The 21,181-nt window shown below is 51.1% G+C and overlaps 1 protein-coding gene across 1 annotated transcript; it reads right to left on the bottom strand.

The window, feature by feature from the left end:
• Positions 1–1,422: 1,422 nt before the first annotated feature.
• Positions 1,423–10,719, bottom strand: TSEN54 (tRNA splicing endonuclease subunit 54). Its single transcript, XM_050319190.1, has 11 exons — positions 10,667–10,719; positions 10,343–10,501; positions 9,240–9,303; positions 9,015–9,098; positions 7,645–7,743; positions 7,296–7,348; positions 6,869–6,967; positions 5,106–5,740; positions 4,582–4,642; positions 3,776–3,892; positions 1,423–2,680 (listed from the first exon to the last, which is right to left on the bottom strand). The coding sequence occupies exons 1-11, from the start codon at positions 10,693–10,695 to the stop codon at positions 2,530–2,532; spliced, it is 1,551 nt and encodes a 516-aa protein (XP_050175147.1). The 5' UTR covers positions 10,696–10,719; the 3' UTR covers positions 1,423–2,529.
• Between the last annotated feature and the right edge of the window lie 10,462 nt (positions 10,720–21,181).

Here is a 21,181-nt window from a genome sequence, read left to right as displayed (position 1 = left end):
GGGGGCGGGGCCTCGCATGCAAATCAAAACGCGGCCGCGGCCCCGCCTCGCTTTCATCTGGCGCGCTCATGAATAATTCAGCAGCCCCGCCCGCCGCAGCCAATCAGCGAGCGGCACCGCGCCGCGCGGCTCACGGGCACCGACCCCGGCCTTGGCACCGGGAAATCCAGCCGGGAAATCCAGCCGGGAAAGCCGCGTCCAGGCCCGGCACAGTGCCCGCCTCCAGCCCCGGAGGTGCCGGCCTGCTGTGGCAAAGAAACATAAAGAGTTCACGGAAAGTCGGAGCCCTCTCCGGAGAGCGGGACACAGACGCTGCTCTCGCCGCTGCAGCAGCCAGCCCGTGTCCTGCGGCAGGAAACAACTGCTGAGCGGGGAATCTGCACCCATGCGGAGTGCAACGGCAGCCCAAGGTCTGCCGACCTCTCTGCATCCATGTAAAAGCTTGAAAGTACCTCTGACAAAGGGCCAGGAACAGTCAGTGTTTCACCCACGCTTCCAAAAGTGATGTTTTTTCAATTAGAGTATTTCTTTCTGTCTTCTTGCAACACCCAGCTGATGTGCATCGCAGGCCAAGGTGGAGCAGTGGGTATCAGTCTGCATCGTGCTCCCATCCTGGTAAAGGCACTGTCAGATGTTGTGGTGCTGAGCAAGGCAGCCACAGTTTCTCAATCCTCCCTGCAGTGGTTATTAAACCGTAATTGTCTTTTGCTGAATCAGGGAGTCTCTGCCCCAGCGAAACTCACTGGGTGGCTCTCGTAGAGTTCATCGATACAATTCCACCTTGGCATAAGGAGGTGAGACTGATTGAAATCAACAGGAGTGAGTTTGACCTAATTCCAGGACAAACATAAGCCCTGTGGGTCAGGCTGGAGCTCTCCCGGCTGCACCCGTTCTTAGAAACTCCCTTCCCACTGCCTTTAATCTGTAAAACAGTCTGGGAGAGTGCTGAGGGCAGGTGGAGCTGCCAACGCCGGCTTTGAAGAGGGCTGTCAGAGCCAAAGCGGGGCTGGAAGGAAGAAGAGGAAGGGGAGGGAGTGTGGGAGGAGCTGTCAGACCCTCACCTCAGCAGAGCCTCGCAGACTCGCAGCATCTGATAAGCGGGGTGTGTGTGTGTGAAACCGGACCAGGCACAGCCTGGCAGCAGAGCTCTGCCACCCTGGGCTACGATACCCCTGACCACGCAGGAGGAAGAGTGGTGTGCCGACAGGAACTGCACGCGGATGTAGGGACACCTCCAGGCTCTGAGTCACACTGCTCTCCCGGGGAACAGGGCAGCAGCTGGATCCAGACGGGCAGGGTTGTGTGCCCTTGAGCAGGCACTCACCAGCTGCTGCTACTGGGCTCCCAGTAGCCTCCCCAGAGTCTCCCTGTGCATAACTTAACATTTCTAGGGGAATTAAGGACCACAGTGAGGAGCTTGCATTGTTGGAAAAAGATTTTTTTTTATTGCTCAGCCTTCTCCGCATCTCCAAAAGGAATTTAAAAAATAGCAAACAAAACACATGTAAACCAGTTGCTATTACAGTTCTGAAAATCTTGGTACGAAAACAGAGCCATGCTCAGCTCACTTCCATCCACTGAGCAGACCTCCTGGTGCCTGGCACTTCTTGCATAGAGGCTAAAGCAAATTTGGTACCAAGATATCCTGGTGGAAAGCAATGATACCCTCGGTTTGGAGGACAACAGCCACAGGACTGGAAGGCTCATTAGGAATTCGTAGCTTTTTTCTTTACTGAGGGATCTCTCACTTGCAAGAGAAATAACAAGGATGCACAGCCAGGAAAGAAGATGGGCTGAAACAGAGGGGCTGCAGTTCAGCCCTGGTGAGACTGTCAGAGACAGCGCTGGTCAAACTTTAACATGGCTTAACACAGCTGCTGCAGCACAAGGCTGAGGTGTCATCTGCAATGCTCTGGGGCTTTCCATGACCTCTGCCTGATGAAGTTATGTTCAAGGCACACTTTCCTGCTCTCGAGTGTCTGGAAACTTTATTCCAGGTGACTGAGTTTATGGCTGTGCCTTTTTCAGATCAGAATCTGATCTGACGGTCCTTGGCACAGCTGAATGACAGAGGCTCAGGACACCACCACTGATCAGCTTATTCTGTCCCCAGCTGACCTCAGTGACACTCCAACCATTCAACCGGTGTAGCACAGTGCTTCTTAACATGTGACAAGGATCACCAGCAAGGTGTTAGAATTCTAACGGTCCACAGGTCAGCGAAAGATGACACAAAAGGGCAGACTGGTGGTCCACAAGGTGAGAAAGCTGGAGAACCAGTGGCTTCAAGAACAAAGCAGTGTTTACTCCAGTCCAGAAATGCCCAGCTAAGCCATACACACTTGTTTGCTGCAAATCATGCTATTATGCCTGAGCCATCTGGGTGGGTGAAGTCTGTAACAGCCATAAAGTGGTGAACTACCCAAGGTTCCAGGTTCTATTTTCTGTAATATTTGATCCATCAGGACGACAAATCCTGAGTAGAGCTCTTCCCTTCATCCCATACCACTCCTGCAAGTGACAGCAGCTTCAGTGACTAACATCAGTAGGCAACTTGAATTCCTTCAGTGAATAGAAGGTGATTTCTCCGTGATCCACCAGCGCAAAGACCAGCGGGACGTCCCCGCTCAGGTACGTAACCTGCTTCAGAGCCCGCAGGGACGGGATCTGCTCATCAAAGCTGCAGGGAGAAAAAAAACATCCTGTTTGTTCTCAAAGCAAGAGGAACACAGAGGCAAAGCTGTCCTGGCCAGCCATCACAACAGCTCCCTTTGGCCTGAGGAGCTGCTAGTGATCCTCCACACCCCTTCCAGTCAAAGCAGGAGGCTGCCAGCCCTGAGAGTGAATACACAGCATGCCGGGAACTGGGAGCTGTTGAATCCTTTGCCAAAAAAACAAGGGCAACTGCACCCTGCTCCCCACTGTGCCCATCAGATGCGGCTCACAGGGATGTTGGCACGTTGCCAGCCCAGTGACATCTTAATACCTCTGTGCAGGGAAGATCTTTAGGTTGCTGCGATCAACATCTGACCTGCTTTTCCCTCCTTTTAATTCTGTAGAGTCTGTTTGCTCATCAATGAAAGTATTTATGCAACAAGGATCATCCTACTGCTCAGGATATACCTTTGTAAGACTGCATTACCAACTTCCTTGCTCTGTCTACCACAGCTGCAGAGAGCAGAGGGATAGTTTTAGTGCAGCAAACTGAGTAAAGGCAGAAACTGAACTTTGTACCTGGCTATGGAGTTTAAGTATCAGGTTCTGGATCCAGCAAGAAACAGGACACCTACCTCCTGTTCATACTGATCTTAAAAGTTACACTTAACAAAGATCAAAATACTGAAGCCATGGCCCAGAGCCTGTAGCAAGCTCTAGGGAGGTTCAACTCTGCAGAAATCCATAGGGATCTGCACTGACTGAGGATTCAGGGACCATACAGCTCTCTTGAAACTCAGCTCTACCTGACTTTCACAAGCATTGCCTAAAAACAGCTGTAGCTTCTTATTCCTGACTCCCAGTAATACTCAGACATGAGCAGCAACCAGACGACCAAACAGTGAGCTGAGCGCAAGGGCTGGGGGAACTGTCAGCCACAGCATCCAACAAAGGAGCAACTGAAAGAAAAAAAAAAATTCTAGGCAGGACCACTCTCCAGGGAGGCACTCTGATGATCTGTAAAGCTCACAAGATGCTGGCTCATTTACAGATCATTAGGACTTCATTTCCACAACAGCAACTGCAATGTGGCAGAAAACGGTGTGAGACTCATGGGTACCTCCGAACACACATCCTGACATAGGGCTTCCCAGGGTTTGTCTTCTTGAACCTGGACACAGCGTCTGCTTGATACACATTGAAGTCTATCCTCATGGCCTCTGGGTCCTCCTGCAGCCTGCAGAAGAGAACACACCCACATGAGCATGGGATCGAAACACTGTAGGGTACACGTACAGCAGAGCAAAGGGGCAGCAGGAACTCCTGAGGCCAGACTAGTCTGGACCTTTTGAAAGGCTTCTCTCCTCAAAGGACTGACCCTGCAACTGTTGTAATTACTTTCCAGAGCTCTCCTGTAGACAGACCAGAGCAAGATCCTGCCCCACATCTGCCACACTCCCTTCTCTGCAGACCCCCTGCAAGAAGCACCACTAACAGAGATGGGAGCCAAGCACTGCAGGGACTGCACACGAGCACCACACAGACTCTGAGGCAGGTGCAGAACCGAAGTCCCAAAGCCAGGGTTTTATAACCACCACAGCTGGGATGGCAGCACAGTCCAGGGACCAGGCACAGGTGAAACTAAGCCAAACCTCTGAGGGAGATTACCAGGCTGGGATGCAGAGAGGGTAAGAGAGCAACCCTGCTGTTTTAACTGGCCTGGATTGTCCTGCTACTGCAGGAACGTCAGCCTCTCACTACAGATGCAACGGGGCCACAGAGCAGAGCACTGCATTCTCTTGCCACCCTGGGTGCCAGGCAGCTCCCAAACTGCTGCTGTGAGCGTTCCACAGACCTCACAAGCAGGGACAGTCACAAGACACCCCTGCTCCCAAACAGCTACGAGCTGACTGGCTGGATACTAACCGGGAGGCTCCATCCAGGATGTGGGAGGGCTGCAGCACACTGATCTGCTGGAGGAGCGCAGCTGGAGGGAGAAGGAACAGGAAAGGATCAGACCAGCAATTTCCCTCCCAGGGCACTCCAAGCACTCCACCACCACCCACGAGCCTTCCTCCCCCGACAATGGCTGGCAGCACCACAGTCACCACTGGCTACTTCAAAGGCCTCAACTTCCTCATCTCCTCCCAGCACACAGCCCAGAACACCCTGCAGTTGCTTTGCATCTTGCTGGCCCTGACTGCACATGCCTAACAGCCTAGCAGGAAACTCTGCAATACAGCAGGACATGGGGAATGGATTAGAGGACCTCCCGAGGCCCTGTTTATCCTGGCACTTGAGTGGGCTATAGAAAGATTCTCCTGCTCAAAGCACTGTCCCCTAAACTGATGTTCAGCTTCTCCACATCATCTCTTTTGCTGCTGCATACCAGCCACTGTTTCACAGAGCTGGGGGGAGAATGCTCCCTGCCCAGTTCCCACAGCCACTACCTGGCGAGGTAGCTTCATCTGGCCGCAGAAGTGGTGTGACAGCTTGGTCCCAGAGGTGTGACGGTCGTTTCCAAACCCTCTGCTGTCTCCTCTGCTCCAAAAGGGCTTTGTACTCCTGCCAGTTGGAGCAGCGCCTCACCTCCAGGTCAGCATTGACGCTGCTCTTGTACCTGCTCTCCCGCTCCCGCTGCCTCCTCTCCTTCCGGGTCAGCTTCTCCTGTTTCTGGTTGATGCGTGTGCACCAGGAAACTGCATCAACCTCCCTCCCCGGCACGTTCTCGGGCAGGAGCCTGTCGTCAGGGGAGGGCAGGTGCGTGCAGGGCTGGTCTGGGGCCACGTTTGGAAAGGTGATGGTGGTAAAATCCCAGCGGGGTGCACGGGTGCCAGTGCTGCTCTCCTTGCGGTCCTCAGCCTGGCTCCTGGAGGGACTCACAGAGTCCTTTTGTCCTGTATCAAGAGGAACTGGGTTTGACTCCTGCTCTGCACTGCCAGCATCTGACTCCTTTGGCTGCACTGACAAGGGCTTTTCATCCATAGGAAGGCAGACAGAGTCTCCACAGTCATCTCCATCTTTGCTGGAAGTCCCTTCAGCTCCTGGAAGGTCCTCAGATACCTTGTGTTTCTTCTCATGTGACCTAAAGACAGAAACAGCAGAATAAAAGACAGGGAGAGCATGTGGTGGAACTTGATTTCCTTTGAACCCTGCCTCCTCCCTGCTAACAGGAAAAATACAGCCTGCCAAGCCTGAAGGAAGGACAGCAAAGGTGGCAGGAACCCCCAGGCAGGTCTGCAAACCCTTGACAACAACCTCTTGGCTTGTGTGACAAACGAGAAGGGAAAAAAGCAGGCCAAAACCAAGCAGTGAATGCCAAAGGCAGAATAAACTTCTCAGAAGTCCTGCATGAGGTTTGACGTCAACACCCAAAAGAATTCCAGCCTTGATTTGTGTAAGAAACATGTTCCCAACCTGCCATGCAGCCTCCACACCCCAGACACTGACCCAAACACCTCCATGCAGACATGATGGGCATCAGCCAAAGCAGCACAGGCCAGGCAGAAACCTGCCTGCCAGCACCTCTTACTGGTAGGAGAGTCAGTCCCTGGTTCCAGAGAAGATGGGGCAATTCTTAGACCAGCAGTTTAATCTCCCAATCCCTACAATTTCACAACTCCTCAGGTACTGATTTACTGTTAACAGGGACTCTCAGCTCAGCCTCTCCTCCCCATTTCTGAAAGGCTGACGCCACCTCCTGGGGGCTGTCAGAATTATTCGCAAAATTACTAACTCTGCCAGTTTCTGTTGACACTTTGGAAACGTCTACAGGCCACGTGCAAACCCCAGGACCCAACTGCGCTCTCTGCTGTAGAGTCCTGGCGTGTAAGTTGGACTGAGGAGGTGGGTAAGTGCAAGATGTGAATGTGGTATCTGTGCTGCCACTACAAAAGAGCAAGAGGAGACACCTGACCCATGTTTCTTCTGCACTGATGTCTCTACCCTTCTGTTTTGGCACCTCAGCACCACAGCTGTGGGGCTCAGGAGCAGTTTGCCCCTCTCAGCCCTGGATGAAGCACACGTGTGACAAAATGGAATGCTGCAAAGTGCTCAGGAAAAGCGCTGCACTGCTTGGGGACAGCCAAGAGCAACTCTGCCAGGGTAAGATCACCCACAGCACAAGGGCCTGGGGACACTGCAGCAAATCAGCTGTTCCTGAGCCAGCATGGCCTGGGAGAGGATGGGAGAAGGCTTTGGGCCACGTCCTTACCGAGGGCTGGAACTCCTCCTCCTTTTGCGATGGTGTTTCCCAGAGCTCTTGCAGTGACTTTCCAAGTTCAGTTGCCTCTCGTAGGGAGATGGGACAGTGCTGGAAGAAGAGACCAACACAGAGGCTGAGAGGAGGGTGACATAGTGGAATTAGCCTTCTGCTCAGTCCCCAGCATACAGAAACAAAAGGCACAGAAAATCCCCAAGCGGGATCAGGACGGTCCTCAGTTCATACCCCATTTCATGTTCCCAATCACCTCCTCAAGAGGGAGGAGCAAGGAAGGGTAGAGTGCCACTTTTAGCCTTTAATCCTCCCAAGAGATGGAATGCAGGGCCAAAGTCCTCTTCTCTGCTGTTCCCTGGGGCCAGGCAGTGGGCTCAGGGCCTTCAGAAAGGAGAAAGCAGCGGGGAAAGGAAAAGTTGGTTACCTGGGGTCGAATCTCAGTACAATATAACCCAGTTGCTTCAAGTGGCTGAACACCTTAGAGCAAAGGAAAGCAAGAGGGTTAAATGACAACCCTAAACCCAAACAATTTACTTCAGTTTCGCCACAACTGAGTGAACAGTGTGGCACTGGCAGCAGAGAAAATGCCAGGGTTAGGGCCCAAAGCAAAAGTGGGGAAACAGGAAGAAGGTGAGTGGGAACAACTGTGAATGACTCCCCTCCCCTCCCCTCCCTCACTGTCCTACTCTGCTTCCAGTCCCTGGAAGAGGTTGTGTGGCAGAGGCTGGGCTCTGCCTTCACCCTCCCTGCAACAGCTGGAGGTCCCAACACACCTGGTAATGTAACAGGTTCATTGTCTCCTGGCACAGCAGGGTCTCGTAGGCTTCCTGGATTGACATGGGCAGATCCCTGTAAAAGAGCTGGACAGAGCCCTGCAGGGCAAAGGCTTGGATGAGAATCCCAGGGAACAAATCTATGCAAGCTCACACCAGTCTCTTCCCACTGGTCCTGACAGCTGGTCTCTCACCCTCCCTGACATGATATCCATCTCTCCCCATGTGCCAACCTGGATTACTTACAGTCCCTCTCCCATGCCCAGCTCCTCCATGCCCTGGGTTTATCAGCCAGGGAAGAAGTTCCCTCTCCCAGCTCTCAGCTCCTGCTCCAGTGCTGCATCTGTTTGGAGGATGCAGCTGGGAGTAAAATGCTCAGCTGATAAAATAATCATTGTTTTGAGAGATAATTTAACTTTGATGATCTCAGTGATTCAGGACACAGCACAATCACAGAAATATTTATGACCTGCACAGCTGAGAGAGCTGAAGCAGAGGAATTGGTGGCACCCTTAGATGCCATCAGTTGGTGCCTCCTTGGAAGAGATCCCATAGGTAACTGTCCCCAGGGAATAGGGGAAACAGGACAACTGATCTCCAGGAGGCAGTTTTAGGTTACAGCCTCTTTTTTCTCCCCTTTATTTTTGTTTTGTAAATTGTGTTACTCAAAGAAAACAAAATACTAGGAACCACACCTTTCCCATGGGATGGGCTGATGGCATCTGCCTGGTCTTTTCTGCTTTTGGGGAGAGAATAGAGTAGTCAGCAGCTGACTAAACTATTTTATTGTCATCAATTTGTTTACAAACTATTCATCAAAATACCAGAGGTAAAGAAGCCCAGCCTTTGCTGTTAGGATGTAAGGGATGGCATCAGATGCCCATAACCTATTTCAGTTTTGCTAAGGGATAAAAGTTCCCCTTTATATCAATGCACCTGTTCTACTGGTAAAAGGCTTTGCTGGAGAGACAAAAAAACCACTCTCTACAAGCAAAGAAATCCAAGTGAACCCTAAGCAGTATTTCTGCAAGCAGGGGAGCACTGATCACAACGTGGTCTCACTCCTCTGTCTGCCACATGCAAATTTCTTTCTGTCATATTTAAATTTCTCTCTGCCATATACACTGAGAAGAAATCCCAAGCAGCAACCCCAAAGATCTCTGCTTAAGTCAGTTAAATGTGACACCAGCTGAATAAACTGACCACGATCCAACTACACTGCCAGTGACACAGAGGCTGCTCCAGAGTACAAGGGATGACCCCATGAAAACACGCTAAAAGGGACAATTCCTTGAGAAAACCAGGTGTTTATCAGCTGCTACAGCTCCTCCAAACACTCAGTAAGGACCCAATGCCCCCATCCTACTTACACACTCCAGCAGGTACAGCGCTTCCTCAGGCTGCAGGCACTGCTTGCCTCGCTCCGAGAACCCCATGGTGTGCCAGAACTTCCCCTGGAACAGAAGCACAAATCCCTGGTGGGCTCTGGCTGTTCCCTGCAGACAACCAGGCTCCCTCCCATTTCGAGAAGCAAATTAAGGGATCTGTGAGGCAGCAGGAGGTGATGGCACTGAGTACATTCTGTGGCAACTCACCGCAGGGGACAGCAACTCCACGATGCCCTGTCCTGGCTTCCACTCAGCTTTCACCCGATTGCCCCTGAGAAGGTAAAAGATTAGCTTGTTACCACTGGTGTGTCCTACAATCAGCTCCTAGGGTAGCAACACAATGAGCTCAGGAAGGTGTCAAAAGGCAGCAAAGTCACAGGTGGCATTTTTACAGGGTAAGATGTCAGAAAGACATCATTCCCTGAATGAGGCAGCACCAGCTGAAGGGTTTATCATCAACAAAGAGTTAAAAGTGCCTTCAGTCAGCACCACAGATGGTGCTGGAGATGCATGGCACAGGTTGCCCAGAGAAGCTGTGGCTTTCCCATCCCTGGCAGTGTCCAAGGTCAGGTTGGACGGGGCTTGGAGCAGCCTGGGCTAGTGGAAGGTGTCCTTGCCCATGGCAGGGGGTGGAAGGAGATGAACTTTAAGGTCCCTTCCAACCCAAACCATTCTGTGACTCTGTATCATACAATCGTTCAGCTGCTGCCAAGACACACTCAAATTGCTGTACCCCACCCACAGGATGCGAGAAACTTTTCATAAGGAAAAACTAGTAGCTGCAGGCCAAACTAAAAAAGTGTGTGTTGAGAGGCAGTGTGTGAACATCTCCCACGGAGTGATAAGCTCCAGAGACTGGCAGCAGCGTTGTTGAAACCACCAAAACTGATAAACCAGGGACACTGAGAGCCAGACAAATCAGCACAGGGCCACACAGGAGCATCAACAAGGTGCTCTGTAACTCAGACCGTGCACAAGAGGACAGTGGCTGCTGTCTGCAAAGGCCTACAGGATTAAACACACACCTGTGAAAAACAGAAGCCCCCTGAGGAACTTTCTGAAGAGCCACAGGTCTGCCAGCGTGTCCCTCAGCTCCTGCAGGAACAGCCAGGCAATGTCCCATTGCTGCTGCTGCTCCAACCGGGCAAAGCTGTGTGCGGAACTGAGGGGGGCCCTTACTGTTTTAACTAACACCTCCCTGCCACAACAGCTCGATCCTGCCGATAATAACCCCGGAGCTGAGCTCTGCCCCCTCCCCGCATCCCCCCTGCAGGGGACCCAGCCATGCCCAGCCCCAGGGCCGCACTTACGGCCGCTCCAGGCGCTCCTCGGACAGCGCCAGCCACTGCTCCTCGCAGCACCGCCGCAGCCTCTCGGCCTGCCGGGCCGAGCCGTCGGGGAGGAAATCCTTCTGCCCGCGGGGGCTCCGCGGGGCCTGGGGGCCGCCACCCGCCGGCCGCTCCTCCGTGCTGAGGGGGGAGAGGAGAGGGCGCGGTGAGCGGAGGGAGCCCGACATCCCGCTGCGGCCGCCCAGCCCGGCCACCCCCGGTGCCCCCCCGGTCTGCGGGTCCCGCCGGTGCCCCCCCGGTCTGCGGGTGCCCCCCAGGCCGCCCCGGTGCCCCCGCCCGCCCCACCTGAGGCGGCGGGACCCGCCGGGCTCCATCGGCTCGTCCTTCCGCCGCCGGCCACGAGCGCCCACGGAGCGCCGCGGGCGCCAGCGCGCCCCCTGGCGGCGCGGAGGACCGCGAGCGGCGGGCACCGGGAAGGAGACCGGGAGCGGGGTGGGAAACGGGGAGGGAATGGAATACCCGGCACCGGGGAGGGCTCCGGGGAGTTTTGCCCCGGGACTATGACCCAGACGCACTGGGCTGAGCTGCCCTGGGTTACGGCTCCGCAGCAGGGATGGGGAGAAGGGGAGGCGAAACGGCTCGTGGGTTGGGATAAAGGCAGCGGGATCGCTCACCGATAACCCACGTGGGTAAAACAGGCTGGATTTAAGTTAAAAAAAAAAAAAAAAAAGGTAAAATGTTTACAATTAATGTTAGACACAGGCTTGGATATCTGCACTATTTGGGGCTTAAGGGAGCACTCCAGCACACCTGGAAAACCTCTGCTTCTTCCCCCTGACCGTGCTGCTCACTCGGGCTGTCTCACACTCTCTCCCCTCACTGCATTTTGCCCTTTCTTTAAGGCATTTCCACATCATCAGCGTCACTGGTGGGCTCAGCCGTGCCCTGCCGTGGGGCTGTTCGAGCCAAAAAGCATCTGGAAGTGGCTGCATCCCGCACGGGGCAGCCCCAGCCTCTCCTCCCGGAGCCCCCTGGGCTGGGCTGGGCTCTCTCCCATGTGCCACAGCCCCCGGAGCAGAAGAAGAGGAGCTGGGGAAGGAGGATTCTCCCTTCAGTGGGTGTCACTGCTCCTCCTGGCTCAAGCTCCAGAGATGCCGATGCCATCAGGCTGCCTGGAGCGTGTGCCAGTCCGGCTGGGCTGGGAAACACGAGAATTCCCCGCACCACGGCCCCGTGCTTCTGCTGACGCGGCTGGATTTGCTGCTCGGGGGAGGCATGAACAAATGGGATGGGGAAACGCACCAAAAGTTCAAGTTTCACCTCAAACCCATCTCCTGTTGCTGCGGGATAACTCACAGGAGGCACTGAGCCTCAAGCAGGAAAAACACAGCTTTCCCCCCACCGGAGTCCCTGGTTCCAGCCGTGGTTTCCCAATAAAAGCCCTTTGACAAGATGCCAGCGTAGGCAGATGAATGCAAAAGCCATTCCTGTCCATTTTCCACTGTGTGGTTTAATTTTCACTTCCTGCCTGATTGTTTCCTCCTCCTGAATTGAGCCTTCACCCTGCAAGGGGGTCAAGTGATTCTGGCCAGCAGTGCCCCTCTGCAGCATGGAGGGGTGGGGACAAGGACACACAGACAGTGCGAGGGGCAGCAGTGGCAGCGCTTTTCCACCTTGATTTCCTAAAAAATCACATATCTAGGAGACTACTTGGACTGCCTAATTACCATATAATCCCAGGACTCCACATCCTGTGGCTTTCAGCTTTCGGGCTGTCACCCCTTTGTTTAACTCAGCCTTCCCTTAAAATAGATGTGTTTAAATTGCTCAGGGAAAGGCTCTGATTCAGAATTTTCTTTTGTCACCCACTGTGATTACAAGCCCCAGAAATGTCAAGACTAATCTCGGTCTGTGTTTCTTTTCAATACTGGGATTTTAGCTGTCATGTGGTGGGGGGACATCCTGTTCCTCTCAGGAGCACCAGCAGAGCCTTGTTCACGGTGGGACTTGTGTTCTCCCCAGCTGAATCCTCTTATCAGCCCTAATTCTGAGTGTCATCAGCTGGGTGTGGGTGGTCCTGGGGGCTGCACTTCCCATTCTCCTCTTATAAATGGAGGGTGAGAGGGGAGTCTCTTTTTTCCTTTTAGATGTTCTTCTGAATTTGGGTGAGGATTTTTGGTGTTAAGTTTTTATACAGCTGCCCTGCAACCATAACTGTGGTCACCTCAGTGGGTTTCTTTTGTTAGATTAGGGATCTTTTTCTGTTTTCATGGGGTAGAACACTAATGCAGTTTGAGTGGAGCAGCTGATGGAGACTGTCCTGGGCTCTCTACAGTGACCATTTGTGGACAGGGTCATGATAAGGAGCTAAAATAACAGTTACAGAGCTGAGCAGTGGCAAAACCTGGCTTTGAGAGTGAATGATCTGCTCAGGGGTCCTGAGAGCTCAAACAGGGATGGATGTGGGCCTGTAAGCTTTGAGGCTACCAGGGAGGAAAAGCGTGGGTGTGTGGCACCAGGATCCAGCTCTTGCTGCCTGGGTGGCACGTGCAGCTCCCAAGCAGCCGTGGAGGAAGGTGATGGTGGAGGCCAAAGCAGCTCCTCACTGCCCTGAGGAACAGTGCCCTCACCCCAAGGAAGAAAGGGCTTGATTTGACTGGAGAGACACAACACTGAATAAACCAGCGCTGGGCTCTTGGGGCAGGTAAGTGAAGTGGGTTTGCCCACTGCTCTTTTTTTTTTTTCTCTCTAGGGGATAGAAAAAAGATGGCAATAAAGTGGAAAAAAGGTTCTCAGGACTAAAAATGCGGGCTGGCTGCCTCTTTTGAACAAACCAGCCTGTTCCTGGCCCTCCCTCCTGTTCCTGACTCTGTTCCAGGGGCAAGCAGAGCAGAGTTGTGGTGTGTGGGGATGGTTTTAAATCTTTCTAGTTCTTTTCTGTTGTGTCCAAGTCATGTTGTTGCAGTCCTATATTCACAAGTTCCTTGTGGCTAACTCCTGGATGAACTTAGAGTAAATAGTCTCAGTATTTTTTGAGAAAACAGAAGAAAGTTTGGCCTTGGGATTGTTTTTCTAGTTTTGTGTAGCACATGAGGCACAGCCAGGTGGGAATTGTGTGCTCTGTGCTGGAGCTAAGCAGCTCTGCCAGGTACAGCTACCTGCTTTAATCCCTCTGTTAACAGCTCCTGCAGTTCCTGGCATGATGTTTGGAAATATTTTAGTAATTCTGCAAAAACCAGCTGTGCCTCAGCTGTTTGTGGCTCAGACTTCATCTATTTGCCAGCTAGTAACATTTGGAAAATGGTGTCTGAGATGGATAACATGGCCCATCCACTTAAACTTGCAACCCATGGAGCAGGTCTTGATACCAGGAGGCTTTGTGTGTAGATGCTCTAAGTGATTTGGGACGGAAAAGGGTGTTACAAATGTTCAAGGCCAGGTCGGATGGGGCTCTGAGCAACCTGGTCTAGTGGAAGGTGTCCCCCCATAGCAGGGTTTTTAGGATAAGATGATCTTTAAGGCCCCTCCCAACCCAAACCATTCTGTGAGTCCATGAAGCTCCCTAAAGATGGCAAGTCCTTCAGTTCTTGTGTGCATTGTAGAACATGTGGTGTTATCACAATTCCTCAGCTCTGCTCATACCATTGCAGTCCAACAAACCTGTTATCACAGGTTAGCTGTGCTCCAGCATACAGCTGTCTAATTAATATTATACTTAATTATATTATTATGGGAAATATCTCAATTCTGAGCTCCCAGAGTATCATACAGGCAGCTTAAACTTCTTACAGTAGAACATAAGAAGGGAAAGTTTGGTGATCCATTTCAACAGGATTTGGCAGACCTTAAACACACAGAGAAGGACTTGGGTTTGGATGCAGAGCAGATGATGGTGTCAGGTGTTTCAGCTTGTCTGGGAGGTGTGAGATCAGTCTGTTTTCCAGGCTCACCTGGGAGTTTTTGGCAAATTCCTTCCTGCTTTAGGATACTTGGATGCCTGTGATCGTTCCCACAGCATGTTAAAGCTGGGAATTTGGGCAGGGCAATGGAAAGAGACTTTTGTCCAAACAAACTGAGGAAGGTTTGTGGGCTAAACCTCAGCTGTCACTTATCACTGCTGGGCTTGGGAGGTATAAGGTGGCTTTTAAGGAAAAAAAAAAAAAACCCAGAACAAATCTGCCTTTGAGAACAGGACTTTGGGGATTAAGCAGTTAATACTTCTACAATAACCAGTGTGAGCTGTGGTTCACTGGTATCTACCACTGCCTCCTGATGGCTGAGAAATAGAGGAGCTTAAATTTCACCTTCTGTCTAAGTTTGTGGCAGAAACTGCCTTTCCGTGGGCTGCAGGACAATTCCAGGGGCTCTGTAGCAGGAAAACTGAGATAATACAGTTATGAGGGCTTGTGGTACACAATGAGCTACCTGGGGCCCCAGATAATGCTCTGAATCTGGGCTTTCAAATGCTACTACGTGACTTTCTAGATCTGCTGTCTGTTAGTCATCCAAGGATTTATTTGAAATCATGTAGTGGAACATGAATGTTGATAATTACACATGAAAATGAAAGAACCATGGACTAGGTCCAGCAAGATTGATTGAGGTAGTCAGGAGCCCTTCTTACCTCAGTGATGTGTTGCATTAGGCTGGGAGAAATGCTGAGTTATTTCTGTCTGGAGATAAAGGCTGAAGCTTTCCTCATTTCCCCAGTTTGCCTTGGCATCCTGCTGGTGGTTCTCCTGAAGACATTGCAGATTGACACTGGGGTGTCTGCCCTGGGGTGAAGGAGCCTCACTGTGCAGAGTTCAAGGCTATGGATTATGCTCCTTGCTCAAGTTTCATAAGTTCTGTGATGTTTTTGTACTCACCAGGTTGTTTGAAATGTCCTCCCTGGCTTTGGTCTGGAGAAACACTCAGAAACTACTTCTTGCTGGGTATCCCATGAAGGAGGTGCCTGGCAGGGACAAGCCTTTGAGTCAGAGACAAGCAACTGAGTCAGGGCACACAGGGTGTCTTTGGCTTGTACTGGGGACTGAGGAGGAGTAAACGTTGTTTAAGGCAAGGAACTGGGAGATTAAGGATCTGCTCTGTAGTGTCTCATTAGCTGGTGAAGCTCCAGGCTGTTCCTTACCTGTTCTGGGCACCTCAGGCACTAACCAAGTGGGATGAACAATTTCTGCTATGCTGCTCGAAAGGCTGAGTCCATAACCAGGATGAGAGGGGGAGCAGGGGATGATTATGTGCTAAGAAAGGGTGAAGAGCTGCTCAGTGTCTGCAGCAGCAACACCTGAGACCTCTAAGCCTCTATGTTGCTGCCTGTGTTTTGAGGGTCTCTGCACTGATTAGTTGGAACAGGGATGTGTGCCTCTCCAAACTCTTAAATTTAATTCAAGTGCCGCATCAAGAATTTCGAATAATGATATTTTAACAGCTCCAGCAAACAAATCAGCCTTGTGGACACTGAGTCCCATCCACAGCACTGTGATGGTGACAGGCTGAGACAGCTTCAGTTGCAGCACTTACAGTGGGGCTGATTTGTTCTTGGTACGCAGGACTAGAAAGGATGTTTCTTGATTCCTTTGCTTGTGGGAAGCAAATTGCCAACACAGTTATTGGAGGGAGTGGGAAGGGATGAGTCTCCAGCCACCAGCTGGCATGAAGCAGGCACTGGGGAGTTGGAAGTAAGGTTGGTTGGGATTATTCTTCGTGCTCTTGGAAGGCTGAGCTGCTGGGTGAAAGCTGCCCCATGGCAATGCTTGTGGGGTGGATTGGATGGGGTGGCATCCTCTGCTCTGAGGAGGAAGGGGCTGGGAGGCTTCATGTTCTGACTGTTCCAAACAAGTGCTCATCCTGGCTTTTGAAGTTTTACACAACTTTCAGAGCCTGCATCTGAGACCATTTTGTGGCTGTAACTCCTTCTTGTTTCAAACTTATAACCTGAGAATTTTCTCTCAGATGTATACATGGTATTTTATGTGATTGGATTCCATTTGGACTAAAAAGGCAGGTTTGTAGAAGTGGTACATTTCTGCACTGAAATGGCTGTGTAAATTGAAAAACACTCTGTGCCTAAGGGCTGTTATCTTTCTGCCAGTCCCACAGGGGTCTGGGTCCAGCCTGTAAAGACAGTTACCTGCTTTTTACTCTTCAACAAGGCTTTATGCTAAGGATAATTTTCACCTTATCCAGCAAAGGTGAGGTTTTTTTTAGCCATCTAAAAAGATGCTTGTCAGCAGAGGTGCTAGATGGAGCACTTGGGGGAGATGTGGGGTCCACCCATGTGTGTGCAGTAACCAAGGGACATTTGGAGGAGTATTGCATGTGGCAGTTCCTGCCCCATAAATCTTTTCCACGTGCAGGGACTGTCCCATAAATCTTTTCCAAATAACCGAGCTGCTTTCCCCCTCTCCTCCCATAAAGCTGTTGCTAAAAACTGAAATAAGTTGATAGCCCTGCTGGCTGTGATTGCCTGGGAGAAGCTGGAAGAGCTCCTGCCTGGTTTGGGGGAATAGTTTATGTCCTGAGAGCTGCTGCTGTTGATCACCCAGGGGACACAGAGCATCACAATAACAGCTGACAGGTGCCTCTGATTTAGAACTGCAAGAGCAGCACTTGCTCCCTGTGGTTATTGCAACCCACCAAACCTTTCGAGAGAGGAGCTTCAGCTTCCCTCAAACACCAGAACTGAGACTTCACCACGAAGGGTGTAGCTGTAAGATGTCTCACAGGAGGAAAAGGTACCAACAAAGAGAGATGTTTTTAATTAACGTGAAGAGTTCAGCATCTGTCTGCAATGAGGAATAGAAAACACGGTGGAAATGGACCCTCTGCAGCCTCATTTGATCCTGGAGAGGCTTCTTGGCTCCTGCATCAGCTGTTCCCTTGCTCCTGTGCCTCAGGAAGCACAGTTTGGTGCCTGGGCTGTGCCCCTCAGTGTGACTCTCCACAGCCCAGGGTTGTGCTCTGCCTCACTCACATGTGGCTTCAGAGCAACTCACCTCAGTGTGCAGCTAAATTAATGCTTTCATTTAATTTCTTTCACTTGGGAGTGCTGAGGACTGGCATTAGGAATCCTTTGATGTCCATCTGTGAGGCTTTAAAAGCTAAAAGGCGTGCTCAGGCTGAAGGTGGGGGACAGGCTGGGATGCAATATTGTGCCCTGAACGAGGGCTTGAAAAAGTGAAGGTGATGCCACTGAAGTAAACAGCCACATTTCTCTCTCCAGAAAGCCTCATTTTCCTTTTTTTTCCAGGCACTTCAGCTGTTGCTGAGAGCTGCCTGTAGCTGTAGTGATGGATAGATTTAAGCAAGAAGCTGTTCCAGCAGAAATGGCTGCACAGTGTCAACTTGAGACAAATATAACTTTATCCTAATGCATCTAGAGAGACTGGTTTTTTTTCCCCTTGTTGTGCTCCTAAAACAAGATTGGATTCTTGCTTTTTCCTGAGCTGGCTCTGAAATACCTGCCAGCAAACTGCCCTGCATGCAGGGGACAGCATGAGGAGGGAGCTTAGTTGGAAGAGGTCTGCAAGGTGGGTTAGCAATAACCCCACCAATCTGGCAGGATCTGGGGTGGGAAAGGCAAGGTTAAGCCCCTGATTCCACCTCCACATCCAAAGGTAACCCTGGGTACAGAAAGCCTTCTGTTATCAGAGTGCAGTGCTGTAACAGGATGCCTGCACAGGCTGATAGTACCAGTGAGCAGCACTGCTATCAAAAAAGTGAAATACAGGAGCCTCCAAGGGGTGGAGGATTGGGGATGTTGTCTCCTTGCCTCTTGCTGCTGGGTGGGAAGGAGGAATGGTTACAGGGTAGGAGGCAAGGGCAGGGAGGTGATCTCTTTCCCCCTTTGGGCCTGAAATGCAAAAATGACTCTTCACAGCTTTGGTATCAGGGTTTTTGAAAGGATATTGAAAGCTTGGAAGGCATGTAGAAGGAAATGCCTTGGAGGGAAGGAATGCAAGAACTCAATCTGCTTAGTCCTTATCAAATGAAGGACTGGGTGACTTAATTACACTGTAAGTACTTTTCCAGATAACAAAGAGGACTTTAATCTCGCAAAAAAAGGCACAATGAGAGCTTGTGTCTGAAGGATAAAATCAGACCAATTGCAGCCAGAAATATTGTGCAATCTGCTAATGACTTCCACCCCAAGGGGGAAATTGTCTCCCGATGGGCTGGCATGAATTGGCCAGGCTTGTCTTGCATACTGACTAAACCAAGCACCTCATTTGGCTGACAAGATAGTCACTGGAGTGGTCAGATGGGAAGAGGAGGTTCTTCCCACTCTGGGATGTGGGCACTGGGCTCTCTTGTCAGCACTGTGAGTTCTGGGGCTCCTGGACATCTGGGCAACCTCTTCATGCTGGCTGTGCCAAAGCAGCCGTGCAGTCAAGAGGGATGATGGTTCTGCCTTGGTCTCAACATCCTCAAACTCTGGTGTCCAGAGTGTGTTCAGTGAGCCAGACTTGGTGTTCCCCAGTGCTGGGCTCACCGGAGACATCGGATGGAAAGCAGGCAGTGCTCATATGGAGCAGAAAAATTACTTCTGCTGGCTCTGTTTTTGCACTTTTAATGCTGCTGTTGGCATTAAAAGGGCATTGTATCCAGATTATTCATGCACTGCTAATAACTCCGGAGTGCTGTGTGCTAGATCTTGCTTTCAGTTGCACCCAGCACTTCAGTTATGCTGAAGCCAAGGGAGCTGTGCTGACAGATCTGAGAAAAGTCAGAATTTGATATTAAATAAATCTGCATCAATTTTCCAAAGCATGGCTATAGAACAGGAACAGCATGATCCCTGCTACTGGCATAATTCCATTTAAATGACATATCTGCAGATGGAAAAGCTGCCAGTGGGTTTGTCTGGTGGTGCAGAAAGAAATGGAGCACCAGGCTCAGAACACCTGGTAAAATAAATTTTTGTCTTCCCTTTTATGAGCTGGAGATGAAAGGTGTGTGGGTCAAGCAGAACTCCTGTTGCAAGCTGCAAGGAGATAGCAGGTATTCAAAGAAGGATACAGGAGTGTGGAAGTGTTCATCTAAAATGCTGTTCCCTCTGTGCTTGCCCTGATGCTGGAGGGCCATCAGGTCTGAGCCCTGAATGTAGAGGTGTAAATAGGATGGTGCAGCACTGGGCTATGGCACCACTCTGGGGTGGAAACCCTTCAGGGAAGCATTGCTCTTGATGAGCTTCTATTTGCAAGAAAATGGAGTGGCTTTCTCTGGCATTGGAAATTCAACCTGCAAATGCCACCCTGGGGCTGAAGGCTGCTCATTCTTTTCTTAGCTCTTGCATGGCTCCAGAAATTTGATGGTGCCTTTGAGGAAGAATCCTTGTTTAATTAAGTTGTGAGTGCTGGGAGGTGACTTTGAGTAATTTCCTTTGTTAGCTGCTGCCTTGCTTGGGCAATGGCTCACCTTGTTCTTAATGAAACCTCTCCCTTCTGCTGTGGATGGAAAACTGTCTGGAGACTAATGAAGACCCAGACCTTCCAGAGGTGCCCCTGCTGCTTAGGGATATACCAGAGGTACAGTTCCTTTCTGTGGTGAACTAGCTATCCAGTAGTAAGGTAACCAGCTCCCAGGCAAGCAAGTAAACTGGATGTGTCAACCCAGATGGTGAATAATTCCTAGGGGAGAATGGAGATGTCCCCAGGAGGTGTTGGGGGCCCATGGGCAGAGTTGCAGGGCTGAGACCTCATCGTGTGTTCAGCACTGAGTGTTGCTGGGTAGAAGAGCAGCAGAGCTGCTCCTTTGCTCCTAAGACATGTGATCACATCATTCCTGCATGTGAAAACTTGTGTAAAACTGAAAACCAAAACGTATTTTACCCACTGCAGGGTAGGGTTAAAGAGCAAGGGAGCTCAGAGTCACATGGGGTAGAGGCAAAGGCTCCACTGTCGCAAGATGAGGTTGAAACTGCCCACAGCAGGATGGAGAGCCCAGCCTGAGCCCCGGGCAGTCGCTGGGATCCCCAGGGTGATGGGCCTGTAGCTCCACCTGGGCAACCTGATGTTGATAAGGATTAAGTGCTGCAGACACTTGCATTGACTTTGGGTGTAGAGTATGGAAAGCTCATCTCTTTTATTGCTAATAACTCTCCAACCTAATTTCTTTCTCCATACAAATCAACACGTTTCCCAGCAGCTGTCTGCTAAATCCCAGGCAGGTTTTGTAATTGGCCCCATTTCCCTGGAAGCTCTGCAGCAGCAAAGCAGCTTTTGTCGTCTTTTCATTCCTCATGAAACCTTTCTTGGTGAAGAATGAACTGTTTTTCATTCTGCCTCCAGGTCCTTCCAGGGGTGGATTGTGGGGCTCATGCTCTGGTGGAGACACCACACACAGCAAACCCTGTTCCACGAGTGTCCAGTGCATCAGGGCCTGCTGCTGCCAAACAGCTGCATTTGGGAGTTAAAGGGATGATGGAAATCCTGCAGCTGTGGGCTGTGATGGCTGCAGAACTTCGATGGTGACATGTTTTCATCCAGGAGAAGGATCCTGATGAGTTTCTGTGCCTGTGAATGTGCTGTCAGAGGCAGCTGCAGGTCTGTGCTTCCTCTGCTTGCCTGCAAGGTCTGCCTTGGGGCAAGAGCTTGCTGGGTAACAGTGGAGAGTCCGATGGATCTAACCCTGCTGCAGCTTTGGGCAACTGAGGCTGGTGCCAGGATCCTGTTTGCTGGGATGGGATGTGTAAATGGGGGCTGCAGGCAGCTGTGCCAGGCAAATGTGCTGCTTTATGTTTAGTGCACCTTGTGGGTGATCCCTTCCTTACCCTGGAGAACTGGGGGCTCCTGGTTTTCCCTGTCAGCTCTCCATGGCTAAGTGCAAATGGAATTTACATAAAGTGTCAGGTAAGAG

This window comes from Myiozetetes cayanensis, unplaced genomic scaffold (assembly GCF_022539395.1).
Source record: "Myiozetetes cayanensis isolate MyiCay16 unplaced genomic scaffold, myiCay2020 scf22, whole genome shotgun sequence".
NCBI lineage: Eukaryota > Metazoa > Chordata > Aves > Passeriformes > Tyrannidae > Myiozetetes > Myiozetetes cayanensis.
Note: the sequence above shows the minus strand (reverse complement) of the source record. Positions and strands in the feature narration are given on the sequence as shown.